The sequence below is a fragment of the Fundulus heteroclitus genome, chromosome 3 (assembly GCF_011125445.2).
Source record: "Fundulus heteroclitus isolate FHET01 chromosome 3, MU-UCD_Fhet_4.1, whole genome shotgun sequence".
Classification (NCBI taxonomy): Eukaryota; Metazoa; Chordata; class Actinopteri; order Cyprinodontiformes; family Fundulidae; genus Fundulus; species Fundulus heteroclitus.
Window position 1 is genome coordinate 14,417,462 of NC_046363.1, and position 15,702 is coordinate 14,433,163.

At 37.8% G+C, this 15,702-nt stretch overlaps 1 protein-coding gene across 3 annotated transcripts; it reads left to right on the forward strand.

Moving 5' to 3' along the window:
- Positions 1-6,333: 6,333 nt before the first annotated feature.
- On the forward strand, positions 6,334-15,156 carry cabz01093075.1. Of its 3 annotated transcripts, none has more exons than XM_021317541.2 (2): positions 6,334-6,437; positions 12,600-15,156. In XM_021317541.2, the coding sequence occupies exons 1-2, from the start codon at positions 6,397-6,399 to the stop codon at positions 13,684-13,686; spliced, it is 1,128 nt and encodes a 375-aa protein (XP_021173216.2). In that variant the 5' UTR covers positions 6,334-6,396; the 3' UTR covers positions 13,687-15,156. The 3 variants fall into 3 exon arrangements, with proteins under 3 accessions (XP_021173216.2, XP_035986507.1, XP_021173215.2); XM_036130614.1 differs by lacking the exon at positions 6,334-6,437 and adding an exon at positions 6,762-6,848; XM_021317540.2 differs by lacking the exon at positions 6,334-6,437 and adding an exon at positions 9,042-9,142.
- The last annotated feature ends 546 nt before the right edge of the window (positions 15,157-15,702 follow it).

The following is a 15,702-nucleotide window of genomic DNA, read 5'->3' on the forward strand; positions in this document are numbered from 1 at the left end:
GTCTTTACATTGAACTGTTTTGTGACACCGAGCTTCATACACTGAGCTACTACAAGCAGGTGGTCGCAAAGACGCGGCGCATCACAGTCCCTCTCTGTTCTCACTGACAGGTCAGGGTCCTCATTATTTGCTTATTGGTCCTTTAATATAAAATTAATTTCTCTTACAGATTATAGATCTATCTTAACATTTATCTTTCATACACTGCCATGAAACGTTTTTAAGTTAATCAATAGAACGCATCCCCATTTGGGTTATAACATTGACCAATACAGTTTCGTAGTGGCACTTGATAACCAGAGACTATTATTCATCGATGACGTCAGGTTGGGCAGATTCTACTCATTTAAAAAATAAATTAACTAGTAAAATGAGTTCAATGAGATGGTGTTTTATTAAAATATGGAAGTGTTTGGTTTTCTGACAACTATTTTGATATATTTGTTATTAATTCTTTCTAAAAACCTACCAGATATTGTAAAAAGTGTCCCGATTTTTTATCGGGACATAAGCTATGTTTTTTAGCTTAATGCGTTCAAAAGAAGCCCAATTGGGTGGAAACCCATCCAATCTGGCAATACTGACTACACTACTGCTTATTTGTTTGTTTTTTAAATTTTGGGATTTTTTTTTATATTTTTTTTCTCAGCACTGTAGGAGTGGTCACAGAGCCACTGTTCAGCTGGAAGCGTATAAAATGTTTTTTTTGCAAAAGTGAGCCTCCCTGAAAAAAATGGAACTTTGAGAAAAGTTTGGGATTGAGGTTCCATTAGATCCATCCATCCATCCATCCATTTTCCAAACTGCTTAATCCCTCATGGAGTCGTGGGGTTGCTGGTGCCTATCTCCAGCGTTCACCGGGTGAGAGGCGTTCCATTAGATCCTCTGTTTTAATTACTGGGGGTTATGTCAAATCAAGATTTCAATGCAAATCAAAGATATGTTATGTTTTCGTTATTGGTTGCAAAAAAACAAACAAACAAAAAAACTAATCATGGTGAATTGGAAAGATTTTAAATCCCCATAAAAAACAGAAAGAAAACAGAGAATTTAACATGTGTATATATAATGGAGACACTGACCTCTGTTCTACAAACTAATATTTGAACTCTTTGACCAAAGGTGGCAAATTATTGAAATGTATTTAGCAATTTAAAAAACGAGTTTTAGTACATCTCAAAAAAATGCTTTCTGAAGCTTTGCTGCTTTGTACATTTATCTGTATATATATATATATATCTCCATTTTATTTTATTGTACTTTTATTTTTTGTCTGCACCATCAACACCAAGTCAAATTCCTTGTAAGTGCAAACCTACTTGGCGATTAAACTTGATTCTGATTCTGATTCTAAGACAATCATTTTGGCTTTTTTTCTCTTTTCTTTGTTTGTTCAGTGTTTTTTTCTCTCCACAATTTAGTAATATTACTTATGTACCCAATAAATGTGGAGAATTTCCAATGTCCAATTATACAAAAACTTCAAATAAAAAGTAAAAAAAATAAAATAAAAAACAAAGACAGTATCTGTAAGAGATGGAAAAAAAAGCATGATTCTGCCAAATTGGAGCATGAACTGAGCTCTGCGGGAGCGCAATATCTTTACTAATTTGATTCAAATCCTCTGGGTGTTTGACAGACGGAAGTGATCCTTCCTATATACCGCAGGGGGCCTTGGGGATAAGAAGATGAGAACAGGAAGCCTAACACACAAGTGTTAGGCTTTTTTTAAACTGCAGAATGCACTCGTCCCCCTTCTCAAAACTATACTGGCAGTACACCATGACTCCTGCCATTGGTGGCCCAGTAGTAGTGCAGAAACATGCCAAACCCAGGACCCAGCAGTCTCTTTATTTTTTTGGGAAGAATTTGGGTTTTGGTTATCTTATGTGTTTTGTTCCCTCAAACAAACGGCATGATAATGGACTCTAGAAGCTTCACAAAAGGTGTAGGAATGAAAATGCGGATGTTCTGAAATAAATACAAAAATTGCAGAAGTGAGACCATCATGATGGTATTTACAAGTCCAATCAATAACGAAGGCAGTATTCTCCATTTTTCTATGTTCTACTTGAGTTTGTGAGATTTTTCCGAGAAATTCAATTTGAAAAGGTTATTTGGAGTTTTGAAGTTTTGATGCCCAGGTATTTGACATTGTCAGAGGTTGTCTTAAGTGGTGTAGTTGTCAGAAGTAGTGGGTGTAGGTCATTGGCTATTGATATGAGCTTGCTCTTCTGTCAGTTATTGGTGTAATTGAAGCATTTCCAAGGGAGTAAATAAACTGTAACAAATGTGGTATTGACTGCTCAGGGTTGGACACAAAAAGGCCACATCATCTGCATATATTTTGTGATCAGCTCCACCTAATGTTACAGGTTTAAATTAGGACATGCTCCCTCACACTAATTGCCAGGGATAATAATTAATGGCTAATGGCTAATGCAAAAAGGAGTGACGAGAGGGGTAACCCTGCTGTGTACCCTGCCCCCTGCAAAGGGAAAGAGCGTGAGTTATTCAAGTTAGTAAGGACCGAATCCATCCATCCATCCATCCATCCATCCATCCATCCATCCATCCATCCATCCATCCATCCATCCATCCATCCATCCATCCATCCATCCATCCATCCATCCATCCATCCATTTTACGAAGAATAATACATAATGTGCATCACACGACTAACATTAAAGGGAAAAAAAAACAGATTTAGGATGAAGCCTGTTTGATCAGTGTGAAAAATGGATTCCATACACACATTTAACCTTTTTCCAAGTATTTTAATGAGTATCTTAAAATCTAGTTTGAGCATGAAAATTGGGCGGGATGATGATAACTCTTTTTCATCCCTATCCAAATTCAGCAAGAACGAGAAACTAGCATCGTATAAGGTTGGAGGAAGTATTCCAGATCCCACTGAGTGTGAAAACACCCTGTGTAGAATTGGAGTCATTCGATTTGCAAATTTCTAGCAAAATTCAATGCCATCTCCATCCAGTCCCGGGTTTTCAGCCAGTATTTCTGCTGGAGATATTTCTGCATTAAGGCCTTCATGTAAGTCTCTGTCCATTATGTTTAGATCCTCGAACCAGTTATTAACATCACCTGTGGAATTAGATAGGTAAAGCTCCTCATATTCTCTGAAGCAAGAATTTGTCAGCTTTGAGTCTGTTAGGATTACTCCAGAGCAAGATTTTATTTTGTGAATAGTTCTGCTGGCCGGTTGCCCCCTGAACTGGTGAGCTAAAGGTGTAGGTTGTCTCTGAATCAAAGGATTTTGTTACAGATCTGTTGTGAGAAAAAATTCTTATAAGTTTTGCGACATTTGAGCGCCACCTTTATTTCTGTAACCTGACTCTCGCCAGATGGATTTTATCTGCAGAGCTCCACACATCTATCTGGGATTGTTCCATTGGAGATGTATTTCAGAAGGAGGGGCCTTATCAAAAATACTTACATATGATTGGATAAACTACTTGTCCATCATCTTTACTGACGCGCCTTCAACCACTCACACCGAAACCGACCTGTGACGCTGAAGTTAGGGAAGATCAAGCTCTTGCCAAACCGGGTCGGGAGAAGAGCGAAAACATTTCTACTAACAAAAGCCTTGATGAAATAGCAGCATCAATGATACCACGTGCTTCCTCGCTGCAAGCCGTCATTGTTGTCTGAATCCAAAACAGTTGCTTCTCTGGTACGTCACTTCTTTGAAGATCCCACCTGGCGATCCTGATTGGTTCATCCATTTCATGTGGTATTGAAATCCCTCCAAATGGCAGCGATTCCAGATGGCTTTGTTGACACCGTGTAGAGCTCGGTGGAATGACATCCATCTGGCGAGAGTCAGGTTATTTCTGTATAAGGATTTTAATTGTGATATCTCAGTCACTTTCATCTAAGTGGATCCTATTTGAGCTTTGTATGCAATTTTTTTAGCCTCTCAAAACAGGTTTGAACGTTTCACGTAAGAGTGATTCTGAGATATCCGAAGTGTGATTAATCTCTAGGTTTTCCACATTTTTTAAAGAAATATAATTACAAACGTTTTCGTCTCCTAACATAGATGAAGAATGCTATTGGGTTTATTGAAAGTGAGAGTCATGGAGGCTCAGATGTGCTCTGAAATCAGAATGTATTGCCATTTAGTGTTTGTAACATTTGGTATAGGTTTGGCATCTCATAAAAAGAAATTGCTATGAGAATCGCTTTTACACTGTGACTTCTCCTGCATTGTCTACATTTCAATTGTTTACTTTTGAATCACTGCTGCACCTTATACTGTAATTTAATTTTACTGCAATTTACAAGCTGTATGCAACAAAATGTTGTTCTGTACGCACTCTGTGCATACAAAATGACAAATAAAGTTGTCTAAGTCTAAGTCTAGAATATGATTTGTGTTTGTTAGCAAAAAAAGGTTTCGTTATCTTTCGGGTGTTGGAGCTGCCATATGTCAACTAAACTAGTGAAGGTGTTTAGATTATTTAGAACAGTAGAAGTATTGGAGGGGCTGCATATTTTACTAGATGACCTATTAAGACGAAAGTTGAAAATTACGTTATGGTCACCAGCAACTATTAAATTTGTATTTGAAAGGTCAGACAACTTCTCAATGGTTTTTCTGAACAAATGCTGGGTCATCAGTTTTGGGCCCACAAATATTTACCAGTGTTACATGTGTGGAATAAAGATAGTTGTTACAATGACATATCAACTGTACAGATAGTGTTGAAATATGGTTTTCTATATGATAAAACTTTCAATTTTTGAGAAAGCTTATTGTTTAGAGTGGCTTAGGTTCCTTAGCTATCTCTGGAATTATACTGCTTTAGGCTTAGACTGCTAGAAGACCTAATTTTGTTTTTTTCCTCACTCCCACTACTGTCCAATTTTTATTGCTTGCGGTTGTTTCAGCGTTTGTTTATGTCCTGTTTCTATTTGTTAAACCTATGGTGCTAGTACTGCCATTGCCCTTTAACTTTTCTCTAACACAAAGTATTCCCGGATCAGCGCTTCTGTGGTCTTTTTGTGTGTCTCAAACACCCAGTCGGTCGTGGCCATTCACACTGAGCCTGGTTCTCCTGGAAGTTTCATCCTGTTAAAGGGAATTTTTCTCTGCACTGTACATGCACGGTACGCGGTACATGCATGCTCCGTATGAGGGGATTGCTGCAAAATCAATGTGATTGTCCACTGTTGCTACTTGGTCATCCAGGCGGGAATGCTGCAAGTTAATGACTTGATGCAATCTTCTGGTTTTCCTTAGAAAGCTTTTTGACCAATCTGTCTGTATGATGTGATAGGATTTACTTTGTAAAGTGCCTTGAGATGACACATGTTGTGAATTGGCGCTATATAAATAAACTGAATTGAATTGAAAATTTGGATTTTATCGTTAGTTTTGAGTCAATTCAGGGCTGAGGAGCATAGCTGATGAATTTGCCATACATACAATAATGTTTTTGTGTGCTGTGGCTTTCTGGTAGCCCACTTTTGTTGTGGTTTTGGGATTTTTTTTTGTAAATCTGCAGACTTGTTGGTGTAACATATTTGAAAAGGCTTTTTGAGGCTTGGCTCTTCGCGTGAATGTTAAGTGAGAAATGAGGTTAAGGCATTCTGCAGCGATGGTTACGCTCAGGTCACAGCAGTGCATTATGTCAATGATAGTAACCTAGAAAGAAGGCAGAAAGCCAAGGATGTGTTGTTCGTGTGGTATAGAGAATGCCTATTGTGTGAAAGGTGAGAATTCCACAGGACACCTTCGAGTGACTTAACCATTTTCCTTCTGTCTATATGATTTGCAGCTCATTGACAAGTTTGCAGTTTCGGGTCTTTGTGTATCATACCTACAACCCACCTGTCAGCCTGCAAATATTAGATCATCAGGCCTTACAAATGAACTGTCTGAAGGCTGTTTCTCATATCGACTTTGTCAGAAGCATAATTTGCACCTCAACCTGAATAATTGTAACCTCCTACACAGAGCAAAAAATTATTTCCTATACGCTACCATGTTTTGAAACCACTGGTATAGGCTGCAGATGTCACTACTTCAGTACACTCATTCTCATGCAAAACAAGCAAAAACCCACATGCCCTGCAACCCTCACCTATGTGCTTCTGCAGGATTTGGTCAAAGTCCCTATGTATTGTAAGTAAGCTTATGCGGACCTGTGGCTCCGTGTGGGTTTATGCTTAAAAGTTTCAAAAGCTTACCAAGGAAGTACCTAACCAAACCTTTGAGACACAGGCCCACCGTTTACTCTGGTTTAGGGGGTGGGGAACTCGTTGAGAGGTGCAAAACCTGTTTGTACTTTCATACAGGCTGGTTGATCAGATCGGATGCACAGCTGATATACTTTTATTGGTTTTGATTAGTTCATTCCTTCAAACAAAATGAATTCAAGCGATCTTTTTACCCCCACCGGAGATGACAGGTAGGTTTTTCTTCACTTTATACGGACATGATCTTAACACAGTTAAGTAACATAGTTTTAATGCAAACATTTCCAAAGAACACAGCCTAAAACTCAAGTATTTATTTAGGATATAGGTGGATTTTAGTTATGACTTTTACAATTTTGTGATTCTGTTTTTTTTTTTGTTGCACAGTGGACAGTTATACATTTTACCTACAAAATGTTAAAGAACAAGAACAAGCAGGAAGTTTTATGTCTTTTTGACCTTTGATACATTTACAGGGTGGGGAACTCTTAGAGAGGTCTATAAATGTATTCACACTTTCATACAGGCTGGTAGATCATTTCAGAGGCAGAGCTGATATACTTTTATTCTTTTTGATTACGTAATTCATTCAAACAATCTTTTCCCCCCACCAGAGATGACAGGTAGGTTTTTCTTTACTTCATATGGACATGTTAATAAATAGTTTTAATGCAAACATTTCTGAAGAAAACAGCCTAAAACTCAATTATATATGTAGGATATGGGTGGATTTTAGTCTTATTTGACACTTCCCTTTTTCTAATTCTGTATATATATTTTTTTTTTTACCCCACAACATTAATTTGAAGTGGCACAGTGGACAGTTTTTAAGTTTTATACCTACAAAATTTAAAAGAACAAGCAGAAAGTTCTAAGTGCATTACATCAAACACCAAATGGTAATATTACAATAGTATGCAGATGCGTGAAAAATAGTTGGATTGCAACAAGAAGCAATGACAAATCAGCATATCAAAAACAAGGAGAAAAATCATGTGCAACTGTAAATAGTTTAGAGTTTCAAAACAATTGGTATTTCTTCTGCTCTAATGATTATCTTTCTATCTATCTATCTATCTATCTATCTATCTATCTATCTATCTATCTATCTATCTATCTATCTATCTATCTATCTATCTATCTATCTATCTATCTATCTATCTATCTATCTATCTATCTAGATATAAACTGTTAAATGTAACGCAAAGCACTGAGTTAGAGTAAAGAACCTTTACTTATTGACAGTCTATGCAGTAGTAGAAATTGTCATGATGGCACAAACAGTAGAGCCAGAAATGTCTCATAAATTTGAAAGATTCAGATTTAAAATGATTTTTATTTAACCAGAAAAAGAAATTCTGATTGGAAATAACACGCATTTCACACACACACACACACACACACACACACACACACACACACACACACACACACACACACACACACACACTAATCAATCTTCAGTGATCAATATAGTTTTATTGCCAAAACCCTTATTCTAATTGGCATAAAGCTTTTTGCACATCTCCACCAGTATTTTGGTCCAGTTTTATCATGTATTATGTAAATAGGCTGGAGTCTTTTCCACTGTTGAATATTTTACGCTGTGCAATATTTACTCAGGTACTTACTTTTTGTTTCTTTAGAGTTAATCTTGATTAGACTAGTTTGTTCCTCTTTTCATTGCTAATAATTGTGTGTAACTGTCTGTGCGTTTGCCACCGTCACGCTCGAATTTCCCCTTTGCGGGACAATAAAGGAATTCTTATCTTATTTATCCCTGGAACATTAATCTTTGGGGTTGGAGACCCTTAGCAAGTTTCCTAATCTTCAACCCTTTCCTCAGATTCTCTATTGTATTCAAATTAGGATTCTTGCCGATCCACTCCTAAATGTTAATTTCCTTGTAAATCAGAAGAAACATGTTGGTCAAATTAGAATATTAGTTTGAGTATAATTCTGCCAGGGGTATGAATAATTTTAAGCTTAAATGTAAACTTAAAGAAAGAGGATTTCTGAAACACACCAATTCATCTGCCGTTAAACAACACACGTCATTCGCATTTTCTTTTAAACCTGATAATGCTTATGGAAAAGCAAACTGACCAAAATGCATAAAAACAAACCTTTAGGACTCATTATTGACATTTTTAGAACTTTAGTTCTCGTGAGATAATCATCAACAGGTTGTAAAATGAAGTGATGCCTACCGTGATGTGGTTTTGGTTCTGAGTCATTTAAAAAAAAGAGAGAAATCTTTATTAGTCAAACTGTTAAACAGAGACAGGCTGTGGTTTGATTTAAAAAAAGCAACTCATAATTTAACTTAAAACAACTTACAGGTGATGGTATTACATCATATAAAGACATCAGTACAGCAGAAGATCGTGTACCATTTTTTGTGTTTGGTTTAAAGATTTCGATCAGTTTCCCACTCTGTTGGCTTTTTCCTTTTGTCTGTCAACCATAGATGCACATTTTTTATTTACCACAAACCAATTATAGGCAGTATTAATTCTGCTTTGTAACTTTTTGTTGCGAGTGTATGCGTTTCTACAGTATTTAGTGTTTGCTCCTGTAAAACGCATTCAGCAAACGTCTCATTCACAAAGCTCCTAATATTTGTGTCAGTTCTTCCTTCTGTGTAGAAGCAACGCTGTATTACTTTAAGTCAAAGTGAAACAAAAAGAAGACGGAAAACAACATTCCTGGGCAGACATACGATGCCAGACTTGTGAACTCTTGAGAACCTACTTTTATTTGTGTGCGCTCGAAGGGGATTGTTCCAAAAGGGTGAGGCCAGCTGTTTTTGTCTCCAGAAACTGGGTCGTGCTACACTTTCAGTGTCAGCTGAATGGATGAATCCCCCAGCTGTTACAGCTTTCACTTTTACTCTCTCTGATATGGGCTCACCTGGGTAAGGAAAGAAGCTAAAGCTTCCCTTTTTTTATCTCTTGCTGTTTGCTCGCAATGAACCTCCTATTGTGACCTAGTTGATATATCTTTAACTCTGGAGAGTGTTTCTTTTCTGACCGAGGCTCTAAATTCAGTTTTGTATTTACATATCACATACATACCAATTTGCTTTGGAAGAATTACGCAAAAACTGCGGTGCCGCGATCCCTGAAACGTCTGAGAGGTTTTGTGTGTTTAAAAAGCGGAAGACCAATAGAAATATTGCCCATAAATATATAGCTTTAAAATAGGCGAAGTTACATATACGCCGAAAAGTCTGCAATCAGATTTCCCTTTACATGTTAAAAACAGCAACGGCTGTATTTTCTCTCTGCTGTACAGCCCTTCACAGGAATGTGCGGTATGTTCCTAAATAAATAGAATGCAAAAGAGTGAAAGAAAGAAACTGATGCTTCACATAAGCACATGACTCACAAGTCCAAAAGTTTCATTGTGTGAAGAGATTAGTACTAAACTTGGGTGGTGTAGTTGTTACAGTTGTTATTAACACACACACCCTAGTAAAATACCTGTTTGTTTTGTGATGAAAAAAATTTGATCAAGAAAAATCCTTTTAAAGCTTTTGAAAGATTGTGACATATATTCTGTATTATTCAACTAAAACAAGAAACAAACTGGCAAGAGGAAAAACATGAAAAATAAAAAAGCTGCTATGAGCTGGTTGCATGAGAGTATACCCCCTTAAACTAATACTTTGTAGATTAAATTCAGTCTTTAGTCTTTTTGGGTGGACCCCTGCCATCTGGTTGGTAGCTTGTCGTTCATACTGAGCCTGGTTCTACTGGTGGTTTCTTCTTGTTAAAGGGGAGTTTTCCTTTCCACTGTCGCTACATGCATGTGTGATATGAGGGATTCCTGCAAAGCAACGATGCAGACGAGGGTCCAATGTGGCTCCACGGTCTTTTAAGGAGGAGTGAATACTGCTTGTCAAAGACTCGATGCAATCTGCTGGATTTTCTTAGATAGGAAAGGTTTTGACCAATCTGTCTGTATGGTTTGATTGAACTTTGTAAAGTGCCTTGAGATGACGTGTTGTCATGTGGCGCTATATAATTGAAACTGAATTGAATCGAATCTGTTATGGAGAATATGGTTAGGAACCTGAAATACACCTAAGCTTTCCTGGGAAGATTTTCCCGGCATTTGCCTCCTTCAGAATGTAGTAGGTCAAATGTATTTGTCTCAGAGAGGAAACTCACAAAGTGCTCTACAAATTAAAATACATAACTCTTCTCAAAACATATGCATTCCACTATGTCTGCACCACAGATGCAAAACCTCTGTCCCTTTTCTGGTAGAAGGACAACTATGAAACACCAAGCTGCCGACATAAGGGTTCTACAAATGGACCAGTTCAGACAGATATAAACGTCCTTGATCATGAAGGCCTATATATAAAATAACACCAACTTTAAGATGAATCCTGGAAAACTGATGTTGTCAGTAGCCTGGCTGCAGCTGGAAATGGTCTGTTAAGACAAGTAAACAGAAAGCCTCCGTTTGCAAATATCTCTTCAGATACACTGGACCATTTGTCAAGATAAATGAGATCTTGAGAAGTTCTAAATAAAAGTTCACTTTTAACAAAGGTTTTGGAATGACCCAACCCGGGTCCACAACGAAAACCGACTGAGAATCTGCAAAGAATTTGCAAAAACCTAGGCAGCAATTATGAAGAGTTTAACTGTCAAAAAAAAAAATTCATTTCATCTTCAATAACTTTCAATATGGCATTTTTTAGATATAATGTTATTAAAAACAGATACATTTTGAGCTTAACTGTGCTTCGTTAAAATTGTCTTACCTTTATATTGCTATCAAGTTAAAACCATGTTTAAACTTACTTAATCGTTTATTGTGACTGGCTTGATCAAGATTGATCAATTATGCACCTTCTGAAAACCCTGGAAATATGTTTATTAGTCCATAGTTTCAGGACCTGCTGGTGTTTACGCTTCATAATGACCCGATAACTAACCTCCTGTCATGTAAATAAAGCAGACATGACCTCATAACCTAAAACTGGTGGTCTGTTGTCACTCAGTGTGGCAGGTTTTGGCAAGCAAATGAGATATATCAAGCAGTATCAGAGTTTTTCTAGAAAAACTGTGCAGTGTGACTGACGTGTGTTCATTGTCCTGTTTTTCCAGCCATTACCACTTCCCACCGCCTCCCCTCCCCCTCTTTCCCCTCTTTCCCTTCTCAACGTCCAACTCTGATACAAGCCAATAAGAGTAATTCTGAAATGTTTTATTTCTGTTGTTGCTATGACATCTCTGCTGGATGGATCTAGTGTGATTTTGCTGTAACAGGAAGCCAGGGAGTCTGACATCTGCAGTCATGCACTGTGAGAGATGTTTAAGGTCAAGCTCACACACGGCAACACGTTCAAGACCCGAACGGTTAACTGTGTAAGCACTCAAGAAGATACTGATTGATATACCTATCGCCACAATGACTACCTTATAAACATATGAAGGTTTTTTTTTTAGCACTAAAGTGTTATGTGTCTGACTAAGTGGTCAGTAGCACCCCAGGGGGCTTTACTCACACCGTTGTTTTTCGCGCAAACTACACGTCAGACTTTCAGTACAAGTCAGAGTCCCATCATCTGTAAAAATACGCAGATGACTAGGCAGTAGTCGGGTTTGTCAGAGATGGACAATAGGCTGAGTGTAGAGACTGGTGGACCCCCTTGGTGACTTGGTTTGGGAACAATCATCTCATCTTCAATGTGAACGAAAAACAGTTTATTCTTGGTTTTATGTTTGTTTTTATCATGAAGAAGGACTGGACAAGCTCGTGCTTCGACTTCACAACATGGTAGTTTTTTTCTTTTCAGATCTGCTGCGGCACCGGCCAGTAAAGGATATCCTCCACATCCACAGCCACAACCATTTATAAAGACTATCAACAAAATGAAATTGACTTAGTAGAATTTAGAATGATCATCCAGTCTAATTAGCTGTACTGACTGATTCATTTGCAGTTAGAGTGCACATTAAATGTGACTCCAACACAAGCAGCAGCAGAAATGGTTGACAAATGTCATATCATATTGTTTTTTTTTTTATATTCCTATTCAAAAACTTTTAAACCAAATTTAAATGTGCCACATTGCTCATGAACAGAACTACAGAATATAAGTTTTGTTGTCTGACCTCTTTTTGGTCTGGGTGCCCTATGCTGTGGCATAACTCACTTAAGGCCTTGAGCTGGCCTTGGTTTAGAATGGAAGAAAATGGTCTACCTAAGAAATAATCTAAACTGGTAGATCGTAGCTCGAGTACATTCAGTATTTTTCAGAAAAACCTGATCAGGGTATCTCTACTTTCAATTAAAAAAGGGACATTTGTAAAATACTAATCAGTTATCTTTTTGTCTTTCTTTCTTTCCAGCTATAGTACTACTGTGCCCTTCATTGAGACCAGTGACATCAGCACCGAATACTACTATGACTTGCCAGAGGGGGACTTTGGAATGTGTGTTTATACGCAATACGGGGCCTACTTTCTCCCACCCCTCTACGCCATTTTCTTTGTCCTTGGCCTTCTTGGTAACTCATTAGTGATCTGGGTCATCGCTTGCGGGGTGAGACTCCAAAGCATGACTGATGTGTGCCTGTTCAACTTGGCCATCGCTGACCTACTCATGGTGTGCTCCCTTCCCTTCCTCGCCCACCAAGCAAGAGACCAGTGGCTGTTTGGCGATGGCATGTGCAAGTTGGTGCTGGGAGTTTACCACATCGCCTTTTACTGTGGGATTTTTTTCATCTGCCTGATGAGCATTGACCGCTACTTGGCCATAGTGCACGCAGTTTACGCCCTGAAAGCGCGGACACGCTCCTTTGGCATTGTGGCAGCTGCCATTACATGGGTGGCTGGCTTCTTGGCCTCTTTTCCGGATGTGATCTTCCTCAAAGAGCAAACAAGCCCCAACAGCTCTCAGTTCTGCTACCCAGAGTTTCCTGAAAAATCAAATGATGAGGGCCCTAACAACCCTCATTTCTGGAGAGTGTTCGGTCTCTTCAAAATGAACATTTTGGGTCTGTTTGTGCCAGTTTTCATCCTGAGCTTCTGCTACTCTCAGATTGTTTGGAGGTTGATGTTGAGCCGGTCCTCCAAGAAGCAGGCCATCCGCCTGGTCGTCCTGGTGGTGGCCGTTTTCTTCTGCTGCTGGGTTCCTTACAACGTGGCGTCCTTCTTCAAAGCGCTGGAACTTCTGCACATCTACACCGGATGCGAAACCAGCAAGGCCATCAGACTGGCTTTACAGATTACTGAAGCCATCGCGTACTCCCACAGCTGCCTCAATCCCATTCTGTACGTGTTCGTCGGGGAGAAGTTCAGGAGGCAACTGGTGAGGCTGATAAACAGAACCCCGTGCAGTGTGTGCCAGGTGGTCAAGTTGTACTTACCACAGAGCAGACGTAGCTCGGTGTACTCGCAAACTACCAGCGTGGACGAAAGGAACACTGTGGTATAATCTGGGACTTTAAATTCATTGTGTTACTTATATCAATACCTTTGTGAATATCTTAAAAACACACACTGTTCACGACAAGTCAGCTAAGTTCATCCTAGTTTCAGGTGAGGTTTTACTTGTTTTCTTGTTATGAGGCAGTGCAGTGTTTATGTACAGACTGTACTGAATGTAATGCTTTCCGATGCACAGTGTCTTACAATGTACCAAATACCTTAAATGTTTTTTTGGTTTTGTTTTTTTATGATTATAGGTTTTATGTACAGGTGCATCTCAGTAAATCAGAATATCTTAAGATTGTTCATGTGTTTCTTTCAATTCAATACAGAGAAATTAAGTATTTTATACCCCCATTACATAATTTTGAGGATTATGGCTTACATCTCATGAAAACCCACAATTCAGTTTCTTAGAAAAGGTGAATATTAGATAAGACCAACAAAAGGTGTTTTTAATACAAACATGTCGGAACACAAAAAAGTAAGTTCATATCAGGGTTTCTTTCAGGGGATAAAAAAAATCTTAAATTCGTACTCTCAATATCAGGCTTTAAAAAAAAGTTAGCTGACCAGATTTTCTATACTTGGTTTTAAAACACAAGCAGTTACATAATTCTAATGAAAATGTTCATGTTCACTCTTTACTTCTTCAACTTTTTTTTTCTTTTTTTACTTTTGAGAAGAAAATTAGGAATCATGCTCCCAAAACGTTCAGTTTGAGATCAAATGTTCTTATTAGATATTTACTACCAGGCCATTTGTTCTGGGAAATTATAGGTTTAACAATTTATTTGCTTAAAATCAGGATTATCAACAGCTGGCAAGAATGCAACATCAATAACCCTTAGAAAGGGTTATTTAAAATCTAAGAATGTTATAAAGTTATATACTATTTATAGTTATTATTTGTAGAATTTAGTAATACTGACCTTGCTTAAATTCTAAAGTTGCTTACATATTTTAGTAGTAGTTTAGATTTAATGCCACATCAGTGACCATTATTATATCATTTCAACAGGATGTAGTAAACAACAGTTTATTTAAAACACTCCAAGAAATGTTAATATAAAGAGGCAAATAAATACAATTTACAAGCAATTAATTTAAATGAGCTATAAGGCAAGTCATTTTTATACCATGTTATTCAAATAGGTGGTAATTTTCAGTCACTCAAATTCAGAGCTAAATGTATTTTCTTGTTGCTTGTGCACCTTCTTCTACCACACTTTTTCTTTCCACTAAACCTTCCATGAATATGCAAAGATACGACCAATTTCAACAGACAGCTTCTTTAACAGCAACCTCTAACATATTCCTGTGGGGGTTTTAATCGCTTCAACAAATATGAACTCAGCGGTCTTCCCTACAAATGTTTGGGCCATGACATAACCTTTCTGTGAAAAGAAATCCTTTTTATTTATCGGATTTAATATTTACATTTTTTGATTAACATGTATATTTTTTAAATAGCTGTAAGCCTTTTTTTTTTTTTTTTTTTTTACAACATTCTAGTTTACTGAGATGCGCCTGCATGATATGCTCCTGTAAGTACATTTTATAAAGCAGGCTGGAGCTTGTTGTGAAGCTGAAAATATGTTGGCGTGTATCTGCAAACATCATGCAGAAGTATTTGTGAACCAAACAGTAATCTCGCTTTCTGCGCTCAGTGTGAAACTGTCATCTCTACAAGAGCTATTTCAAGGCTTCAGCTGTACAATTTACTGTTATTATCCCCAACCAAAATAAAGCTGCTAAAAGTTAGCCCAGCTCACTGAAATTTTAGATAATGATCACGATGACTTCCCATTTTGCATGTTTCAGGTTGACATATATAGTATGAAGTCTCTGATGCAGCTTGCAGCCTTAGTTGGGTTCTGAAGCGTGTTCTGCAGAGTACCTATACCTCACCTCAACCTTAAAAAAAAAAAAAAAAAAACCTAACCTGAAAGAGGAAACAAAGTAACCAAGCTGTGAGTTTAGCCTTTTTCAGGCTCTACGTAGAGTCAGACACTTTATTCTC

Coding starts and splice junctions, on each gene's coding strand:
- cabz01093075.1 (XM_021317540.2), top strand. CDS start 9,084: ATGAATCCCCCAGCTGTTACAGCTTTCACTTTTACTCTCTCTGATATG. Junction 9,143..12,599: donor TCTGATATGGGCTCACCTGG/GTAAGGAAAGAA, acceptor CTTTCTTTCCAG/CTATAGTACTACTGTGCCCT.